Source organism: Tribolium madens, unplaced genomic scaffold, assembly GCF_015345945.1.
Source record: "Tribolium madens isolate multiple individuals breed KSU strain unplaced genomic scaffold, Tmad_KSU_1.1 Scaffold_3;HRSCAF=73;Tcas5.2_LG2, whole genome shotgun sequence".
NCBI classification, from domain to species: domain Eukaryota; kingdom Metazoa; phylum Arthropoda; class Insecta; order Coleoptera; family Tenebrionidae; genus Tribolium; species Tribolium madens.
In genome coordinates, this window is record NW_025401006.1 from 10,694,628 (window position 1) to 10,713,530 (window position 18,903).

The following is an 18,903-nucleotide window of genomic DNA, read 5'->3' on the forward strand; positions in this document are numbered from 1 at the left end:
TAGATTTGATCACAATAAGTTATAGACTTTCATATTTCTTGTCAATAAATAAATACCTACTGTGAATTTCAACAACGAAGACGTAATTTTCTTCAATTCAGTCTTGATTGCAATCTTTTTGAAGACTTTCTTGATGTTTTTTTTGATCAGTTTCGAGTCGCAATGAATTACAATCGACCTGCACAAGAGAAAGTTCTTGACTATGACATTTTTTCCAATTTTTCGGTTTAAGCAAAGAATTGCCTACAAATTTTGGATTTATCACCACCCCAACCATAGCCCAATCCAACTCCAGAGGGTTCGTTGTTGCTAAGTGCAATGGCGACGACGCTTTTCTGATCGTCTGATATCAATGACATTATATTATTTTCGGTCGGAATCACTGGAGAGATCAAGAGATGATAGCAGATTTGTACCACCTGCTCTAATTAGAGGATTTATGTTTTTTTTTTACCTATTAGTCAGTGGTGGCTTTCATTTACATCTTTATCAAGTATTTTCAAATTATTATTATTATTGATAGGAATATTCTCTCAATTTGATCAGCAGTAGCGTTACCGGCTAAATAATAAATAGTCCTCAAATTGTCAAACAAATGTTAACTTTATTTTTTGTAAAATTCTTCCTTACCATCCAAATTATTTTAGAGGAATTAAAATAGAAAGAACACATGATTGTATTCTATATTCTGCAACACAACACAAAATGGTAGCTCCCGAATTTGTCATCCTAAAGGTCAACTAGTATAATTTTTTATGTTCCAAGGGTACTGGTAGGCTTCGTTCGGTGGATTTTATTTTGATTTATTTGTGGTGTCATTTCCTCATTTTCTGTTGTATAGGTTTGAAAGAAACTCAATGAATAAAACTTTAAAAAGTATCGGTATTTATTATTTACATTATATTTAAACAATCCAAATAACATTGTAATTTTACAAGTAATCATGAAATAAATAATAATATTCATATACAGTAGGTAATTATATACACTTGAACTAAAATGTAAAATCGCCACGATAAAATATAAAACGATTTACTGAACCTTACGTTAAAATTGAAAGGCTTAAAACTAAATAATACTAACAACAAAAATTAGGTAGTAAAGTATGAAATGTATCAGTTCAGTAATCTAGGTCAACTATCAATATGACTATTTTTTTGTATTTTTTCTACTTTTGTGATTTCAGTAAACTGTAAGTACTAGAGAAATGATGGTGCTTTTTTTCTTATAGTCAATCACCACTTTAAAAACGTTCTTACGATTTACCAAAATTGATTCTTTACAATATTTAAATGCTAGTGTGCCATTGTGTAACTAAGATCCATGCACTCTGTATAACTCTGTTTTTCTTCAGGTGGCGGACTGTCACATTCTTCCAAAAACTTGATTACTTTTTCGGTGGCTTTAATTGCGCAAACGCTTGACGCTTCCGTCTGTAAAACAAGTATAAAATTAAAATTTAACAACAAAACAATACATACCGACGCTGTTAAATTCATAAAATTAAAGAACTTCTTCAAGAGTTCTACCATATCGGCAAAATTGTTCCCACGGAGAAATTGTCGGACATTATTTTGATATTCTTTGTTGTCCATTATTAGAAAACCAATCAACATAACAATGTAAGAAGCCAGGAATGTGTATTCCATATGTGTGCCAGCTTTTTGTAGTACTAAAACCAGAAATTAATTAATTAAATATTTAGAAACAATAGTAACTTACATTTTGCAACAGTTTCTTCAATAAATTCCTCGTTTGATTTATATGCGACGTTACCACTATTCTCATCCTTTTCACCATCCAATATGGCGTTTGTCCTTTTCTCTGCAATTTTTGCACACCCTTCCCAGTGATAAAATTGGGCAATCAAAGCCTCAACTGCACTTTCTTCTCCTATAAATTCATAGTCACCAATTATCACCAAAGTAAATTTTTAACTCACTTGAATATATACTTTCTAATTTTGATGGTGCCTTAGCTTCCATTAATAGCTTCTTGTTGTTGTCGTTATCTTGAATGAGGTTAATCAACAGCATGAGAACCTACAACATTTAATTAATAACAAAACAATGTCTGATAAACTCAATTACCAAAACTCCCAATTCAAATTTCTTTTGTTCAGGGATATAATGTGGAACTTGAAGAAGAAGATGCAGACTTGTTTCAATAATGCCATTTCTAGAACCTATCAATGTACTCCCCATGGCTGTAAAAATTTGTATTAATTGAAACGAATTTTTTTAATCATAAACCTACATTGTTTACTAAAGTGGTGAGTTAAATTAATTAATACTTTCAAAGTTACGAGAAGAGCTTCTCTTATTATAGTCCCAGTAGATTCCTTATCGGTTATATCAGTCACTGGATACAGAGGTATTTCACCATCACATAATTTATACAAATTAACGAGCGTATCTAAAATTACTCCATCATTATATTTTAACAGGTACGTTTGATTTTCTTCATTATTATGAGTAACCTACAAATAAAAAAAAATAAACATAGCGTTTGATTAGATAATTATAAAAATCATACATTTTCCAACACACGTAAACATCTATCAACCTTTCGAAGTTTATCTAACAAGGCATCCGTCCATGAGACGACATAATCAGACACCTGCCTACAGCACTCGCATATCGTTTTCATAATATGCTCCAAACCCCCCAACTCCCGGAGTTCCTCCTTAAACCACTCTCCCGCTCTTTTCGACGTCAGACTCAAAAGCGTCTCCATGGCTAATTGACCCACAGTTATGTTATCGAGATTCAGATGCATAGCATGTCCTTGACTTTGTATCTCAGCACACAACTCCCTAACTTTTTGTTTATTTTTCTCTAACTGAGCCGAACTCAACCCGCAAACGTCAAGTGCTTGCTGGTAGCTAACGTCCGATTCGAGAAGATTTAACATAAGTTCGAGGCAATCGCGGTCTAGGTCCATATTAAGCCGGTCTTGGCTCAAGACAAACATCACAGTCGCCGTACACAAACCAAGGCTCTAAAACACAGATTTAAAAAACTGAAAATTTGAAAATTGGGGATAGTACTTGATCTTTGGTGGCGTCATGTAGTGCCTTGAAAAATTTAGCTACGGTTCCGTGAGCGCGGACGTGCATCCGGAATGCAGGCACCATACATTTAGAAGCTAGAGTAATGGCCGATAAACAGCGAGTGCTTATAGGATTATTATCCTGCAAGGCATCGAGGATGTACTCAACGTCGTCGTTGAATTCCTGAAATTCGCCAATTTCTTGGATTTGGTGGGCTTTCTTCACGTTGCGCACCACTGTATAAAACTGAAAAAAAACATGATTTTATTTTATATTAATAAAATAAAAGTCACTCTAGGTTTAGTCCGGTCAAAAAAGACATTTCAAATAACTAAAATTCCGACAGAGCTAAATTTTGGTGGAAATTTTGGATACACCATTAGGAATAAAGTGTCAAAAGTCCCCATCGATCCCATGTGTGCTAAAAAAGTTATTCGGGTCAATGGTCAAAATTTGAGGTTCTTTAGATTTTTTTCGAAAACGGTAAGGTTTATCAAAAAAGTAGCCCAGACAAAAATTATAGTTCTTAAAATTATCTACAAAAATGGTCCTAATACTTATACAGAGTGCGCCAGAACTCCCACTCCAAAGAGAATCATAAAGACAAATGCCATGTAGGGTAAGGTACAGTTGGAGACAAAATACTTTGGTCGTCAATGTCACTTTATTTTACACTTATTTTTAGTTACTGTCAAGTTCTATGTACACATTTTTGATAGGAAAATATAATAGCTGTCATTAATTTGAAATTGTCATTTATTTTTACATTAAAGTGTCAGAAAAGTGACGACCAAAGTATTTTGTCTCCAACTGTACCACGAACATGGAAAAAATTAAAAAAAAAATCTATCTATAATAATTTCAAAGTTAGGTATGAGAGTTTAAATTTTGCACTTTGACTCTATTTATTTCTGTAGAAAAAATAATTTTCCAAGTTTTTTTGCTACAGACTATTTATTAGAAGCGGAAACAAGAAAGCTGTATCCTAAACTGTAACTCTGTTTAATGTTATTTGTGGCTTTTATTCGCAAAAGTTATGTACCTTTACTAAATAATTGTAAAAAAACATATACTTACAAAATCAAAAAAATGTCAAATGTCAAAAAATAAATGTCAAAATTTTTTGACAGATAAACATTTTTTCCATGTTTCTGGTATCTTATCTTACTTGAAATTTTTCTTCTGCTTTATTGAACTTATAAAGTTTTAAATATCTCGATTCCATTAGAATTAAAAAGAATTTATTTAGTAATACATACAGGATGTTCAAAAAATCGCGTACTTCCTTGAAAGGGAGTAATTGGGATAAGGGCGGATTCATTTAATTATATCTGTTTGAATAATAACCTTTATCAACTCCTAATCCAGTGAGCGGAAAAATTATGGAATTATTTTATTAAAACTACAAATATTTTGTTTTGGCAAAAATGTTCCAACAAGTCTTGATTGATTTAAAATTCTACATTTTTTGGGTTTTTGAGCAATAACGGCAGCCACATTTTTTTTAAACCCCTATTTTTTTAGGGAATTCGATAGATTTTTTTATTGTCGAAACGGCAACACCAAAATATTATGTATTACATAAAGTTTTTTTAAAAAAATATATAAAAGTGAAATTAATATCAATTAAAAACAAAGATACAATTTAAAAAAAAAGTTGAAAATTTTGTATATTTTAAAAAGAAAATTGACCTGTTCGAGTATTTTTGCTAAAACAAAATATTTTCAGTTTTAATAAATAAGATTCATCAATCTAAAAATTTTTAGATAGCCCCCTCCCCAAAATTAATTCCAGGATCCGCCCCTGAATTAGGTAGTCCCCAGAGTACTGAAAAAATGTTTAAAAAATTCTATGTCAAAAAATTTTGACATTTGACATTTTTTTAAGTCTATTTAATAATACTGATGACCTTATATGTATATGTTTTTTTATAATTATTTAGTAAAGGTACAAAAATTTTGTGAATAAAAGCCACAAATAACATTAAACAGAGTTACAGTTTAGGATACAGCTTCCCTAATAGCCTGTAGCAAAAAAACTTGGAAAATTATTTTTCCAATGGAAATAATAGAGTCAAAGTGCAATATTTAAACTCTCATAACTTTGAAATTGTTATAGATATATTTTTTTTTTAATTTGTTCTATGTTCCTAGTACCTTACCCTACATGGCATTTGTGTTTGGGGCGCAAGTTCTGGCGCACTCTGTATGTGCATATGATGTAGAACGTTACTCCTTCAACTTTTAGAATCGCGATATCTCAGGAATGGTGTTCCTTAGAAAAAAAGTATGAAGACCATTTTTGTAGGTAATTTTAAGATCTATAATCTTTGTCTGGGCTACTTTTTTGATAAAACTTACCGTTTTCGAAAAAAATCTAAAAAACCTCAAATTTTGACATTGACCCCGAATAACTTTTTTAGCACACATGACACTTTATTTCTAATGGTGTACCCAAGGTCTCTACCAAAATTTAGCTCTGTCGGAATTTTCGTTATTTAACCACTCTTTTTATGACTAATTTGACCAGACTATTTAAAGTAAAACAACTCACCCCTTTATCACTCTTGGTACACTTGATACTTGTCACACTTTCGTCCTCTCCATCGCTGTTACCACCGACCGTTACCCTTGTCAAAGGATCATCATTAAAACTGAACTCATCGTAGACTGAACCACTCGTATTATTGCTACTTGCGTTTTCGTTCGATTTTTGCGTGGCGTCTTTGTCGTCACTCCACTTGTGTTTATACAACGCGCGTCGTTTTTTCGTCACGTCCGTAACTAAAGGTCTACTTTTAAAAATACTTCCTTTCTTTTTTGAAATAACTAATTTGACGGGAGGGCTTGTTTCAGATGCACTTTCTTCCGTGGTTTTCTCTTTCTGTTCTTCAGGTAGAGCTGGGAGAGGTTCCGAATCTTCAGTTACGTTAGTTTTCATTTCTGAATCAGGCGTGGTACTATTGCTGTCCTCGTCGGTGTCCCATTCCTCTTCTATTGAACCTTTTGTTATTGGTTCTTCCACTGATGGTTTGATTTCCTCAATCGGATCCTTAATGTTGGTATCTTGGGTTTTTTCTTCATCACTAGGCTCGACACTTTCACTCGGTTTAGTTTCTTCAACTGGATCTTCAATTTGTTCGTTTTCACCATTTTCTTCCACATCTTTCTCGGCACTAATTTCATTATCTATATAGTCAATTCCCGAGTCTTCTATCGTAGTATTCTTGTCCTCTGGAAACAGTTGCGAAGGCGAATTTGGTTTAAGTAAATTATCGTACATCGCTTTTCTTTCCATTTCATATTTCTCTGCTGGAATATATTGAGGAGATAGTTCAATATCTTGTTTGGGTGAAGTAAAAAGCGAAAATTCAGTCGGAGTGTCCGCTGTTGCAGGACTACTACTCGGGTCCTGCTGCATGCTTCTTCTCGCCGATCTCGTGATGCGACAATTTGGTGACCTTTGTGCTGTATCCCTGAGAGCCCTTGGAGAGGTTGCGTTTGATGTAGATGGAGTACTGGATGGTGTGGGTGTGCTTTCCGACTCGTCCGAATCATTCACTAATTGAGATTTTCCTTTACATATCCTTAAAACTATTGGAGGTTTTGTTTCGTTTCGTTTAGAATTATTTACATTTGAACTTAATACAGTCTTTTCAGGCGAGTTGCTCTTTGATGAAAAAAATTTACGACCTACACTTTTTGGTGGAGATTTCTCCGCCGGTTCGTTTACTATTTTCAGTTTTTTTGTTACGTTGCCGTATGTCATGTCGGCGGTGGTTTTGTAGGATGAAGATAAGTCAGGAGGCTCAGTGTTGCGACTTTTGAAGAACTTCTTCGGTTTCGGAACGGACTCTCCTTCGGATGAGGTGTTTTTTTCATTTTCTGAACGAGATAAACCTGCATTATAACAACTACGGTAAATGGATAAACTTTAAGAGTAAATAACTACTTATTAACTGGCTCTTAAAAAAGTTTAATTCTTAATAAAATTAGTTTTATGACCACTTCCTCCATATTTTATTTGTATATTTTTTTACATTTTATTTATTAACTTGACTCAGAGATAATTCATCCGATTTACTTTCTCTTAATGGTTTACAACGGTGAAACAAATGATAAAAACACTAATATCGTCATTTTTACTATCTTCACTTATGTCCTTTATTGTTTTTTATTTAAGCAATAATTCTTTTGACTTATTTTTCAAATTAAATTTAATATAATCTTTGTTTTTGTTGAGAACGTGTTTAGAGCAGACACAATAAATGTGAACAATCAATTCTCAATAAAAACTAAGGTAATTTAGACAAAAGCTGCAATAATAAATGCAATCTCTCCTCAGATTATGCTCCCTAAAGCCTAGAATTGCAACATTTTGAAGGAAAAACCAGAATGCTGTGTTGTAATACTACTTAAAATAACACTGTAGCATTTCTTACCATTGCTGGTACGTATTGAAGTAAAGGAAGTGATCCCCCATTTGCCCACGGTAGCAGCAGACCTTGCAGCAGATGGTTTGTTAGCATTTTCCTTAAATAAATTATCAAAATGGAAACTTGCATGGGAACTTCCTCCACGACGATACTTCCCATATCCCCTTGACATTTTTAAAAGTTAAACTCAAAAGTACTCCTCACTCAAACATTTTGAAACGTTCTATAAAAACTTCAGTCCTTGAAGAATTCCAGGCAATATAAACGTGTTCCATACGGCCTATCTAGTAATACTATCGAGTTCCATGATGTTATTTTTACGTTTTATCAACACATTTTGCTGTATTTTGTTAAAATTGGTTCAACTTCGCCATTTTCATCAAATGATGAACGTCTCTAGATATTTATTAAATGAGCTTGTATTTTCGTAATGATGCATTTGTAAGGTGTCACAGATATCACATTATTTGTATGAGACTTTCCACTTTTCAGAAAATGCGGGAAATAATTAGGTTTTTACTTGTCAATAGAATTTTCACGTTATAAACACGCTAGTAAATAACGGCTACGAAGATCTACGTAAGGTTGCACAGTTGACTGTTGCAAAGACGCTCATTTGTCAAATTTATGCAACCGTTTGCAACACCAAATGTCAAAATTGTCAAAAGTTTCTCATTGGCTGTGTAATTTTTAAAAATAAGTTTTAAGCTCAAAAATGATGTTTTCTATCAATAAGTTAATAGTTTGTGTATTAGTGGTTAGTTTTTCTTCAATTTCTCATTGTCACAATAAATACTCTGCTGAAGCAAATGTGAAAAAAACGAATGATGATGTTGATTTTCGTCCGGTGACACTAAAACACTTGGATAAGCCTTTCAGGATGGCAAAATTAAATCTATTATGGTCTAAAGCTGTTGTGGTACGTATTTGAGACTCGTATTTACTTTATGTTTACAAAAAATTATGTTTAGAGACTCTCCGAACCAAAACTAAAATCGCTTTTTGGTGAATTAAAATTGCACGATAAAGAAGAAATCACTTGGAAGCATTTAAAAGCAGAAGGAAAGGATAAAGACGGTTTAAAAGAAGCTGAATTGAGGAAAAAATTGCTGGCAATAATGGGAAATTATAATTTATTAGACCAAGCTGACGACGTGCAAGATCCTTCTAAATATAGAGCTCATAAACCATTAAATGAAGCCTCTGACAAATACATAAATAAGAGTCTATTTAAAGATAAAAAGTTGAATAAACTTTGGGAAAAAGCGGAAATTGCAGGTTTTACTACTGAGGAATTGGCAGCTTTAAAAGAAGAATTTTCTCACCACCAGGACAAAGTTGACCAGTATTATGCATTGTTGCATGATGTTAAAGGCAGAGAACAAGACGATAATGCTGCTAGTATGTCTTTATTTCACTTGTTGAGTTACAAATTTAAATGAGTGTGTTTTAGATTCAGTTGATGATAGTTTGGATAAGTTCAACACTATTGAAAGCTTGGAAGAGCCACAACCAAATAAAGATTATTTAGATAAAGTAAACCTCCTCAGGGAGCAACACAAAGATATCCGTGACGGCTATGACCGCTTACATCTGTTGGCTGCAAAGGGGCCCAACAGTAAAGAATTTGTGGAACCCAAAGTTCAAGGTTTATGGAAAATTGCTATTGAAAGTAATTTTAAACCCGATGAATTGGAATCTTTAAGAGTGGAGCTCCTCCATTATGAAAATAGGTTGCTCAAGTTGAGGCATCTTCAGGCTGAAGCTGCCTTAAAAGAAAATCTTCATAAGAAAAAAATGGAAATGTCTGGAGCTAAACCAAATGGGATGCAGATGATGGAAGACACAATTAAAAAGCATGCAAGAAAAGTCGAAAAAATTCATTTAGATCTGGAAACTAGGATAATGCAAAGGCATATCGAGTTGTAATTATACGATTAGTGTTACGTGTTTTGTCATTAACAAAAAATAGATTTTTTATATGTATTTGTAAAATTATTAAATATATTATCACAAATTATAAAAATGTTAATTAAAAACGTTTTTATTTCATTCGGTCTAAACTGACATACTCTTCTTGGAAATTTTGAATAATTTTTAGTGTTGTGGATTTTATATTTTGAGCAATAATCCTACTAATTTCGGGGTTTTGTTGATCTTCATTGCAACTTGCCATGATATTTCCGTACATACTATTCATTGCGTCTTTTAGTGTCGCAATAAACTTTGCACTTCTTTCCTTATTGTCCTCAAATTCTTCTCGACTTGTTGCTTTTTTCGTTTCATAATCTTGCAACTTTATTTTTAAATCAGAAATTGTACTTTCAAGTTGTGAAATTTCATCTTTTAGGGCTGTACTTGTATTATTCTGATTTAATTCTAAATTCGTTTTCAGTACCTCAATTTCTTCTTTTTGTTCCTCCACTATTTGAGTGAGGGCAGCGATTTCGTCCTTGTGTGTACGAATTTCTTTGTCCAATTTCTCTATTTTTACAGCTTCTTGTTCTTCCAGAAGCCTCAATTCCAATTTACTCTGCTCTTCATCCTTTACACTACTGTGGTATTCCTTCAATTGCAGTTTCAATTTTGCGTTTTCTTCCTGACTTGATCCTAATTCCCTCAATAAATTCTCATTTCTCAACTCTAACACTTTCAGCTTACTTTTCAAGTTATTTGAATTGTCATTAGACTTATCTGAATCAACCAAGCTAATAATCTGATTTAATTTGTCTGAAATTTGTGATAAATTGATCCTAACTTCACTATTATGAGCACGGTTTTCAGCATAGAACAAATTTAAAGGGTCATAAACCATTGGATGGCTCATAACAAAAGTGTTAGGAACATTCTGAATTTGTTGTGAAGGTTGGATAACAGCTGATGTGGAACTGACATGTTGGTTTTCTTTAAAACTTGGTTTGGGGGCACATGATGATACAGTATAGTCTGTACTTTCAACAGATTCATTATCTGTGTCTAAATCTTTACTAGGTAAAATAGACTGTCCCATTTTAGCAATTCTTGACAAAATATCAGCTTTAGCTTTATTTTCCGGTGTTGCAAGTTCTTCGGTATTTTTTAAGTCTTGCTTTTCAGATGCAGGCACATTTGGAACTATAGGATTTACAACACCTCCAAACTTTTCAATAACATTCATAACAGCCATACAATCATCATTGTTATTAAATTTAATTAACCAGTTTTCCTGCATATTGTCGTACAGAGACGCAAACTCATCCTTCTTTAAATTCACCTCAAATCTAGCCGATATTTTAGCTCTCATGATCACATTACGTTGTTCTTTATACAAAATAATTTCATAGGAGTTTTGGGCTGTTGATCCAATAACAGCAAGACCATGTTTACCCAACAGCTGGTATTTACCGTCAGTCCTAAGATTTTATGTCAATTGAAATATTAATGTTGTGAAAACTTACAATTTCCAAACATGAACCACCCTTGCACAAAAAACACTGCTTTCGACCTTTGGAGTTTCATTTTTTACATCAGAATTATTTCCAGGTTTTGGTTGTTTAGGAGCAGTGTATGTGAGACTAGCAGTTTCGGAATGTGGTGAAGAATTGCCAAATAAGGATGCCAAATTTGAACTAAAGACAATTATAAAAACATTAATCACATGAGAAATTTTTTATTTCACCTAGATGAAGGCGCAAAATCGTAGTCATCTACATTATCATCCATCTTTAAAGCATCTTATACAAAGTATATTATAGAGAATTCGAATAATTATCATGTAAACAGAACTAAAAATTTAGAGAGTTAACCCAACTTTTGAAATGTCAAACAAATTGACACTTTATACTAGATCACACAGATTGCACGAGTGTATTCGGGGTCGTCTAGCCCTAAAATACTTGAACTGTAAATAATAATAAATTATTATTATTGTTATTATTATTATTAGTTAAATTTATCTAATTCAATGATTTAAAAAAAAACATAATAATGTGCTTTATTCTCATATTAAAATAAAAATTTGATTAACAATAATTAGCAATAATATCAATCTTTGAAATTTAAAAATCAGAAATTGATTTTCTGGAAGCAAGCTTTTTAAAACTTTTGTGTTTTTAATATCTCCTTGATTTATTTTTATTAACTAAAAACTAGTAGAAAAAAAACAATGAAACAACTGTTTTCTGAATGTTTTAATTGGTAATAAACAATTATTTTCTTAGTCAGTAATAAATTTACAAGTTGGTAATCTTCAAATTGCACTTCTACGGCGATAGCGTAAAGTCTTGGTGCCTATATCTCAAAGAGTTTACATCAAATCGGTTGCACATTGAACTCGCCGAAATATTCGAAGAACAATAATTGAAAGGGTTTGTTGGAAGAAAAGGGCACGCTTGACCCCCCATTGCCGAATTAAAATTATTGCTGTATAAGTCAGGTTGTCCATATTGTCCGTGAGAACACTTCCACGGCATCACATATTGCAGATCAGAAGCAGCATGTGGAGGAATTACGTTTTGATGAGCAAATAGCGGTTTTTCCATTGAGTCAGTTCGGGGAGCCAGCGGTGTCATAGGTTTGTTACAAGACAATTTCGTTGGTGGGGTTTGCTGCAAACTTAGACTTCTTTCGTTTCTCCGAAATTTAGCACGTCGGTTCTGGAACCAAACCTAAAACACAAGTCAGCCAAAATCGCATTTTTTTAACACTTACTTGAACTCTGGCTTCGCTTAAGCTGACTTTTGCTGCTAAATCTTCTCGAACGAAAGCGTCCGGATAGTGGGTTTTTTCAAAAACCTTTTCTAAAGCTGCAAGCTGGACTGTGGTGAATGTGGTTCTGTTTCTTCTTGGTTTTTTCGTTTTTTCAGAGTTTTCGGACACAGATCCTAGAAATATGCTAAAGAGTCAAGTTCCAAAAGTTGGTACAAGGGCAAAATGGTAATTAAAAATAGATGCGTTTTCAAGGTCTGTGAACGGATGTTTGTATTTTATTTGCCAATCGCGATAAAATCGTTTAAAGCTCGGGACATGTGTGTATGCAATGCATTTAAGCAGATTCATTTTAAAAGCAATGCATCATGTAATTAGAAATGATAAACGTGGACCGGTGCGTCCGACCGGAATATCTCAAACGCATGGATCAAAGGACAGATCAAAGACGTCTCTGTCTATCTCAATGAGTTACTTGTTGCAACGTAATCTGATATTTCAGGACAGTTTCAGTCTGCACATCTCAACATCTGAAATCTCCGATATTCCTTAAATAATTCGTAAGTGATGCAAATGATAATATTGACAATTATGCAGTTGCGGGAAACGCAAAGTTCTATTAAAAATAAACTTTCTGAGAACCATTAACTCATTAAACTATCAAATGTGATTTATTTTACTATGTGAGACACATTTAACATGTAAATTAAATGCAGATAAAATAACAGTTAAGATTTGTTTTTAGACGGGATCGTAATTTACGTGTAAAAGTGACTTTATTATCGTGTTCACCTAGTAGTGAGTCAAAATTATGGGCGAGTGCAGTTGCTACTGTTGGCACTAAATGGGCAAAATATATGGGTAACAGACGAATGCACAGACAATGGCACGTAAGCTGCTTTAATACACTGTATAAAATGTAATTAGTGTCTTTAATTTACATTTGATCGGGAACAACTGCAGAAAGCGGCTTTTATAAATACAAGAAATGAATACCAAAAGACCTTTTATCGGCGTATAAAATTTAATTGTTTGAAAATGTAAATAAGAAAACAAGACAATAAACCAGTTTCTAAGAATAATTGAAACCACTATCTTTATTAAATTAAGATTGATTTTAAATAAAATTATTCTTATTCTTCTTCTTAAATTTTAATTATATTTGAATTTTAGGATACTATTTAAATTTATTGAATTTTAATTTTTAAATTGTAAATAAGTGTAGGGTGTTAATTAGATAATGGATTTGAGAAGTAGATGTAAATTAAATAATAACACTACCCACTTATGGTTTAGTTTGTATTTTTTCACTTCTTTATTAAAAAGAAATCATTAAAATTGATGAGTTATAAGTATCTATAACAATTATAAGACTTATTAGGTACATAGGTACTTAGAGTTTGACCGTAAGCGTTTTTACACAAGATAATTAGATACAAAAATAGATGCGAATTTTAAGAAAAACAAAAAATTAAATAATTTTTAAAAAGCTACTAATTTAGGACATAACAATTATTTATTCGACGAGTTTGAGTGTAAATCGGACTCTTTATTTGACCGAGTGGATTTTTAAACCACGAGTGTAACGAGTGGTTTACCATCCACGAGGTGGAATAAAGCGTCCGATTTACACTCAAACGAGTGGAATACAACATTTTATTCTTCGAATTAGAGTCAACAAGGCTTAAACTTGCTTTAAATCTGTTAAAAATAATTTGAGGTTTTGTATTGAGAAATGCTAAACAGTTGTCAAAACTTCCTTACACGGGAGAAAAACCGTAAATTTTGACAGTGTCGAAGAATAAAAATTATTAATCTAAAAATTTAAAAATACATACAGGGTGCGCCAGAACTCGCGCCCCAGAGAAAATTTTCAAGTAAGGTAAGATACCAGGAACATGGGAAAAATGTTTACAAAATTCTATCTGTCAAAAAAATTTGACATTTATTTTTTGACATTTTACATTTTTTATGTCTATTTAATGATACTGATCATCTTGTATATGTTTTTTTACAATTATTTAGTAAAAGTACAAAAATTTTGCCAATAAAAGCCACAAATAACATTGAACAGAGTTACAATTTAGGATACAGCTTCCTTGTTTCCTCTTCTAATAACCAATAGCAAAAAAACTTAAAAAAATATTTTTCTAACAGAAATAAATAGAGTCAAAATGCAAAATTTAAACCCTCATAACTTCGAAATTTTTATAGATAATTTTTTTTAAACATTTTTTCCTTGTTCCTGGTATCTTACCCTATATGGCATTTTTCTCTGGGGCGCGAGTTCTGGCGCATCCTGTATATTAAGTAATAATTTTTTATTCGTGTATTAGTAATTAAATATATTATTAGTTAAAATTAAAATAAAAAGATAAAAAATGTAATTTCAATAAAATAAAACTCTCTGTCCCTTTTCAAGAAATTAAATATTAGAAACAATTGTATTATTATTAATTACAAAAATTTATACGACTTATTCTGTAGCAATTTTAATAAGAAGCACCGTTTAAATTGAAAATCTATCAGAAATGGTAGGTACTGAATCTTGATCAATGTTATTTATATAGAAACGAAAGAATTTGATTTAATAAAATAAAGAAAAATAGGCATATACACAATTTCCCTAGTTTCAAATTTAGTAACACATAATAAGAAGAAATAAATTCTATATTTTTATACCAGCAAGAATTTTTTGTGCATGGCTTCATAATGACGATTTTCCGTAACAGTTAATAAAGTAAGTAATTAATAAAATACACAATTAAAATGCAATTTTTATTCTTTTATTTACTTTTAATGTTATTTATGGAAGAATTTGTACAAATGTATAGTCAATGTGAAAAAATGCAATGTATGAAATACACTGACGATCAAAAAAAGCAAAGCATTCTAAAGGGATGATTTTATATTCACATTTTAACAAGTACATTTCTTTTTCTGTGTATTGCAAACTTGAGGATTATTGACACTTTAGATGTCGTCAAATCTTTTATTTGTGCCCTGCCTTCAAATCTGCCTACAAATAACATAGTTTATATACCAAATTCTTTTTTTTCTTACTGTATTGCAGAAAATCATATTATTTTATTAATAACGCAATCTGTACATTGAATTAAGTTAATTAAGATAAAAATATTAGCAATTTTTGATTTTTTGTATAGTTATATTTATTATTTTATTTTGTATTCAATGTTAAAAAGTACTTTTATCAACTAATTTCAGTAGATAAAGTAGTCTTTTATCGTCTAGTGAAATAAAGAAATTTTTATCTACTGTTTATATTCCACTTTGACCAAGAAATTCTGGTAGGTAAGTACAAAATAAACCGAAATATTAAAGATAAAGATAAAGATTGTTTATCTACTCGTGAAAAAGTCCACTCGTGACTTCGTCACTCGTAAACTTAACTTTTTCACTCGTAGATAAACAATTTCTTTATCGTCTTGTATAATAAATAACTATATAATTAATATTTAAATATTTCTTTTCGTTGTTAATACATTAATACATAGGTATAATTAAGCTATGATTATGAAACAAGAAATTCTGAAACGTTGACAAGAATATATCTTTTATTTGTCGATACAGTAAAGAAGTCTTGTCAAAAAAATATTAATTATTCGTACATATATACCTAATTGTACGATATTTTATCAATTTTTCAAAATTAAATAATGCTCTTAAAGACAATGGAGCGCTTACAAAAGAAATCTTCAAAAGTTATAAAAGTTCGTACAAGATCTTTTTGGTGTAAATTAGTGAATTTGTCAAGATTTTTAACAAAATATATATAAAGACATAAAAAACTTTGAACATAGCCTTCATTTATTGATAGTCTCAGCAGCGTGTCTACAATTAAGAGCAACGAAATAAAAATTTGCTTTATAGATAAAATATTAAATACTTTACAGTCAGTCAGAAGCGCCATTTAAAATTTTCTTAAGGGGAGCAATACGTTAATTCATTAGCACACGAGTAAGCTTTTAAAATTAATAAATATAACGCTAGATAATAATTTTTACACATATGTAACTAACTGCATATAATTTATTCATTCAGATAATATAAAAATAAAAACAAACAGTAATTTAAATAAAATTAGATAGGGTAATTATAGTCAGAAAGGGCCATTGCCCCACTCTGCCCCCTCGTAATGACGCCCCTGTTCACAGTAAGAAATAAAGATATAGGTAACAAACATTTTGCTGAAAACCATGATTTAATATAATAAATAAACCATAAATTTTTGCTTCGCTTCATATTTATAATTTTTTTTTGAAAATGAATGACAGAAAGTGCAAAAGACAAAGTCGTAGAGTTGTAGAAAGTTGGCTTTTGAGCCGTTTTTATAATCCATTCTGTGTATTGCATACTCTTCCTACAATTTACTATTCATTTCTTATTAATAATTAAACAAGAAATTGATAATTTAGGGGATAGTTATTTTGCTATACTTATACGGATTTTGTTTGCAGAAATATTATTTCAAAATTTCTTCTTTAGTAATAAACTCACCTTCATTCGATTCGTCCGAATTTCTCCTTTTTTGTCCCAATCTTAACAAACTAGTCACAGAAAATTGTCTCGAATTGTTAGAACTAAGTCTCCCGCTGTATTCCGTCGCTGCCGCCAAATCCGTAATCTGTCCCTCATACGCAAACATTTTCCAATCACTTAATAAACCATAATCCGACCAAAAATCACTTTAAAATAAAATAATGCTATAATTTAATAAAGACAAATGTCTGTAAAAGCTACATTTTAATTCAATAATAATCGACACTAATTTCATAGCCTTTGAATTGTTAATTTGACACAAACTCAAATTGAAATTAATGTTTGTTTATGAATACGCTAATTTAATAATGCGACCACTAAGATACTACTAACGGGAAACTGGCAGGAGCTTTTAGATCTGAAACATTTCTTACTGACGTCTCGTGCCATCCCCACCTAAATGACTTAATTTAAAAGAGGGCGGATTTAAGCCGAAATGGTATTAAGATGTTAAGTGGCGCCCCAATCATTTACCAAAATTATGGCCACAGTAATTGGGGATAATAGTGTTGACGTTTTGAAAAGTGCAGGAAGCGAATTCCTGTTTAAACACCCATATATCGTTTTTATTACCCGTGAAAATTATCCAGATTAGGGGCTAATTAGCCAGATTTTGCACGATAGATGAGGAGTTTCATTTACAATGATTTTTTATGTTGGAAACGCATCTTTTAATAGGCGAGTTCTCGAAATCTCGCTTAATTAATTCGAAATATTGCCAATTTTTCGAGTGGCATGTCGTAAAGAAATGTACATTTATCAAAGTTTTTCTGAAGTGAGTGATTGGCAAAGGCGTCTTGGTGCCGAGACCGGCCCACAGCGGGCGTAACGCCACACATCAAGACCATGCCAGAACATCCTCCAAAGTCAGTGGAGCATTTAGATCTTGGAAAACTGTCTCATGTCTAAATAACCACATATGCTGAACCATGTTCGACTTAAATTACCATAATATTAAGTGAAGCATTTAAAGTCCTACTCAGACTTATGCGGGATACATAAGCCCAAAGGCGCATCTCGTTATTTCATTAAAAGTGTTACTGAATACTCAAACCAAATAAGCGAAAATCCTGTGTAGCTCATTTTGTAACCACAAAACTACTCTTAAATCAAAAGCATTCAATTAAATATTTAAGTTCATTGAAATTTCTAAATTTTTATTACTTTAATATGTATGTACTTATTTACTTAATCGGTTAGTTTTTCTCTTTCTTTTTCTGGTGTTTACAAGTAAAGATTTACTTGTACATTGTGCTATGGTGATGACTAAGGCTTGGATTATATACAAAATGCATATTTGTTATTAGGAGGTATAGAGGTAAAGGTAAGAGGTATATCAACAAAACTGTAAGTTTTCTATGTACAGGGTGCTGCATTTTGGATGTCCGAATAGGACATCTCCGAAACTAAGAGGTTTAGCCAAAAACGAGTAATACATTCTGGAGCTCATTCTTTGAGGAAATAATATTGGTTAAAACCGCATCTCGCTATCGTCTTTTGTTTTCGACTTATAGACAAAAATTGACACTTTCGCGAAATCTAAAAAAATTCATATTATATATTCGTTATTATAGAAGACACAGATTTGAAATAAAAACATTATACAGACACTTTTTTACGTAGAATTTAATAATGTAGTTAACATTTTTTTAGTTGTTTGTTTAGCCGTAATAAAATAAACTTGTATTTTTTTTAATGGGAATCATATATGGATGTCATTTTTAAAAAGCTTGTTTTTTTCTTATCTAAAAAATATATATTTGCAACAAATTATTATAATACATTTTTAGCAAAAAATTATCTTTGATTTTTGTTCGCAGTTGGCCATGAAAAAATGTTGCATCTTCAACTAAAAGGATTTAAACTATATTATTCAACCAGTATTACTAATGAAAGAATTTTTTCTAAGTACTAAGTAATGAAAAAAATGTAAAATAAATTGTAAATCAACTTATTGGCGACTAATAACATTTCTTCGTTTTTAAACAAGCTAACATTACCATAACTTGTAGCTTCTAGTATTACATAGAGTGTTGTAAACAAAGCCGCTTTAATTCTTCAATAAAATACATTTTATGTATATGATACAAAAATGACGATATGGCTATTCAAATACCCAAATTCCGTCTATGTGGAACGTTATCCTATCTCCATTAGATCATCAAAAAA

The 18,903-nt window shown here is 31.5% G+C and overlaps 4 protein-coding genes across 5 annotated transcripts; 1 reads left to right on the plus strand and 3 right to left on the minus strand.

Moving 5' to 3' along the window:
* Window positions 1-862: 862 nt before the first annotated feature.
* LOC123007279 (protein wings apart-like) lies at window positions 863-8,091 on the minus strand. 2 transcript variants are annotated; one of them, XM_044402484.1, is made up of 10 exons: window positions 7,495-8,091; window positions 5,607-6,937; window positions 3,050-3,298; window positions 2,536-3,000; window positions 2,257-2,479; window positions 2,091-2,206; window positions 1,943-2,042; window positions 1,723-1,893; window positions 1,482-1,672; window positions 863-1,433 (listed from the first exon to the last, which is right to left on the minus strand). In XM_044402484.1, exons 1-10 carry the CDS (start codon window positions 7,658-7,660, stop codon window positions 1,296-1,298), a joined length of 3,150 nt encoding a protein of 1,049 aa, XP_044258419.1. In that variant the 5' UTR covers window positions 7,661-8,091; the 3' UTR covers window positions 863-1,295. The 2 variants fall into 2 exon arrangements, with proteins under 2 accessions (XP_044258419.1, XP_044258418.1); XM_044402483.1 differs by having other exon boundaries at window positions 5,607-6,952.
* Window positions 8,092-8,121: 30 nt separating this feature from the next.
* On the plus strand, window positions 8,122-9,527 carry LOC123007282 (alpha-2-macroglobulin receptor-associated protein). Its single transcript, XM_044402486.1, has 3 exons — window positions 8,122-8,407; window positions 8,460-8,889; window positions 8,942-9,527. The coding sequence occupies exons 1-3, from the start codon at window positions 8,204-8,206 to the stop codon at window positions 9,415-9,417; spliced, it is 1,110 nt and encodes a 369-aa protein (XP_044258421.1). The 5' UTR covers window positions 8,122-8,203; the 3' UTR covers window positions 9,418-9,527.
* On the minus strand, window positions 9,517-11,293 carry LOC123007281. The gene is made up of 3 exons (XM_044402485.1): window positions 11,147-11,293; window positions 10,926-11,096; window positions 9,517-10,880 (listed from the first exon to the last, which is right to left on the minus strand). Exons 1-3 carry the CDS (start codon window positions 11,188-11,190, stop codon window positions 9,533-9,535), a joined length of 1,563 nt encoding a protein of 520 aa, XP_044258420.1. The 5' UTR covers window positions 11,191-11,293; the 3' UTR covers window positions 9,517-9,532.
* Window positions 11,294-11,653: 360 nt separating this feature from the next.
* Window positions 11,654-17,067, minus strand: LOC123007269 (retinal homeobox protein Rx1-like). The gene is made up of 4 exons (XM_044402468.1): window positions 16,936-17,067; window positions 16,693-16,880; window positions 12,178-12,350; window positions 11,654-12,134 (listed from the first exon to the last, which is right to left on the minus strand). Exons 2-4 carry the CDS (start codon window positions 16,838-16,840, stop codon window positions 11,730-11,732), a joined length of 726 nt encoding a protein of 241 aa, XP_044258403.1. The 5' UTR covers window positions 16,841-16,880; window positions 16,936-17,067; the 3' UTR covers window positions 11,654-11,729.
* Window positions 17,068-18,903: the final 1,836 nt, after the last annotated feature.

Excerpts from the sequence above, each read along its gene's own strand:
- LOC123007279 (XM_044402483.1), bottom strand. The coding sequence starts at position 7,660 with ATGTCAAGGGGATATGGGAAGTATCGTCGTGGAGGAAGTTCCCATGCA. Across the intron at positions 6,953-7,494 it reads TTCAATACGTACCAGCAATG|GTTTATCTCGTTCAGAAAAT; the intron begins GTAAGAAATGCT and ends GTTATAATGCAG. Across the intron at positions 2,480-2,535 it reads GTTTACGTGTGTTGGAAAAT|GTTACTCATAATAATGAAGA; the intron begins GTATGATTTTTA and ends TTTTATTTGTAG.
- LOC123007282 (XM_044402486.1), top strand. The coding sequence starts at position 8,204 with ATGATGTTTTCTATCAATAAGTTAATAGTTTGTGTATTAGTGGTTAGT. Across the intron at positions 8,408-8,459 it reads TATGGTCTAAAGCTGTTGTG|AGACTCTCCGAACCAAAACT; the intron begins GTACGTATTTGA and ends AATTATGTTTAG. Across the intron at positions 8,890-8,941 it reads ACAAGACGATAATGCTGCTA|ATTCAGTTGATGATAGTTTG; the intron begins GTATGTCTTTAT and ends AGTGTGTTTTAG.
- LOC123007281 (XM_044402485.1), bottom strand. The coding sequence starts at position 11,190 with ATGGATGATAATGTAGATGACTACGATTTTGCGCCTTCATCTAG. Across the intron at positions 11,097-11,146 it reads GATTTTGCGCCTTCATCTAG|TTCAAATTTGGCATCCTTAT; the intron begins GTGAAATAAAAA and ends AATTGTCTTTAG. Across the intron at positions 10,881-10,925 it reads GTGGTTCATGTTTGGAAATT|GACTGACGGTAAATACCAGC; the intron begins GTAAGTTTTCAC and ends ATAAAATCTTAG.
- LOC123007269 (XM_044402468.1), bottom strand. The coding sequence starts at position 16,840 with ATGTTTGCGTATGAGGGACAGATTACGGATTTGGCGGCAGCGACGGAA. Across the intron at positions 12,351-16,692 it reads TTCGGACGAATCGAATGAAG|GATCTGTGTCCGAAAACTCT; the intron begins GTGAGTTTATTA and ends GCATATTTCTAG. Across the intron at positions 12,135-12,177 it reads TAAGCGAAGCCAGAGTTCAA|GTTTGGTTCCAGAACCGACG; the intron begins GTAAGTGTTAAA and ends CTTGTGTTTTAG.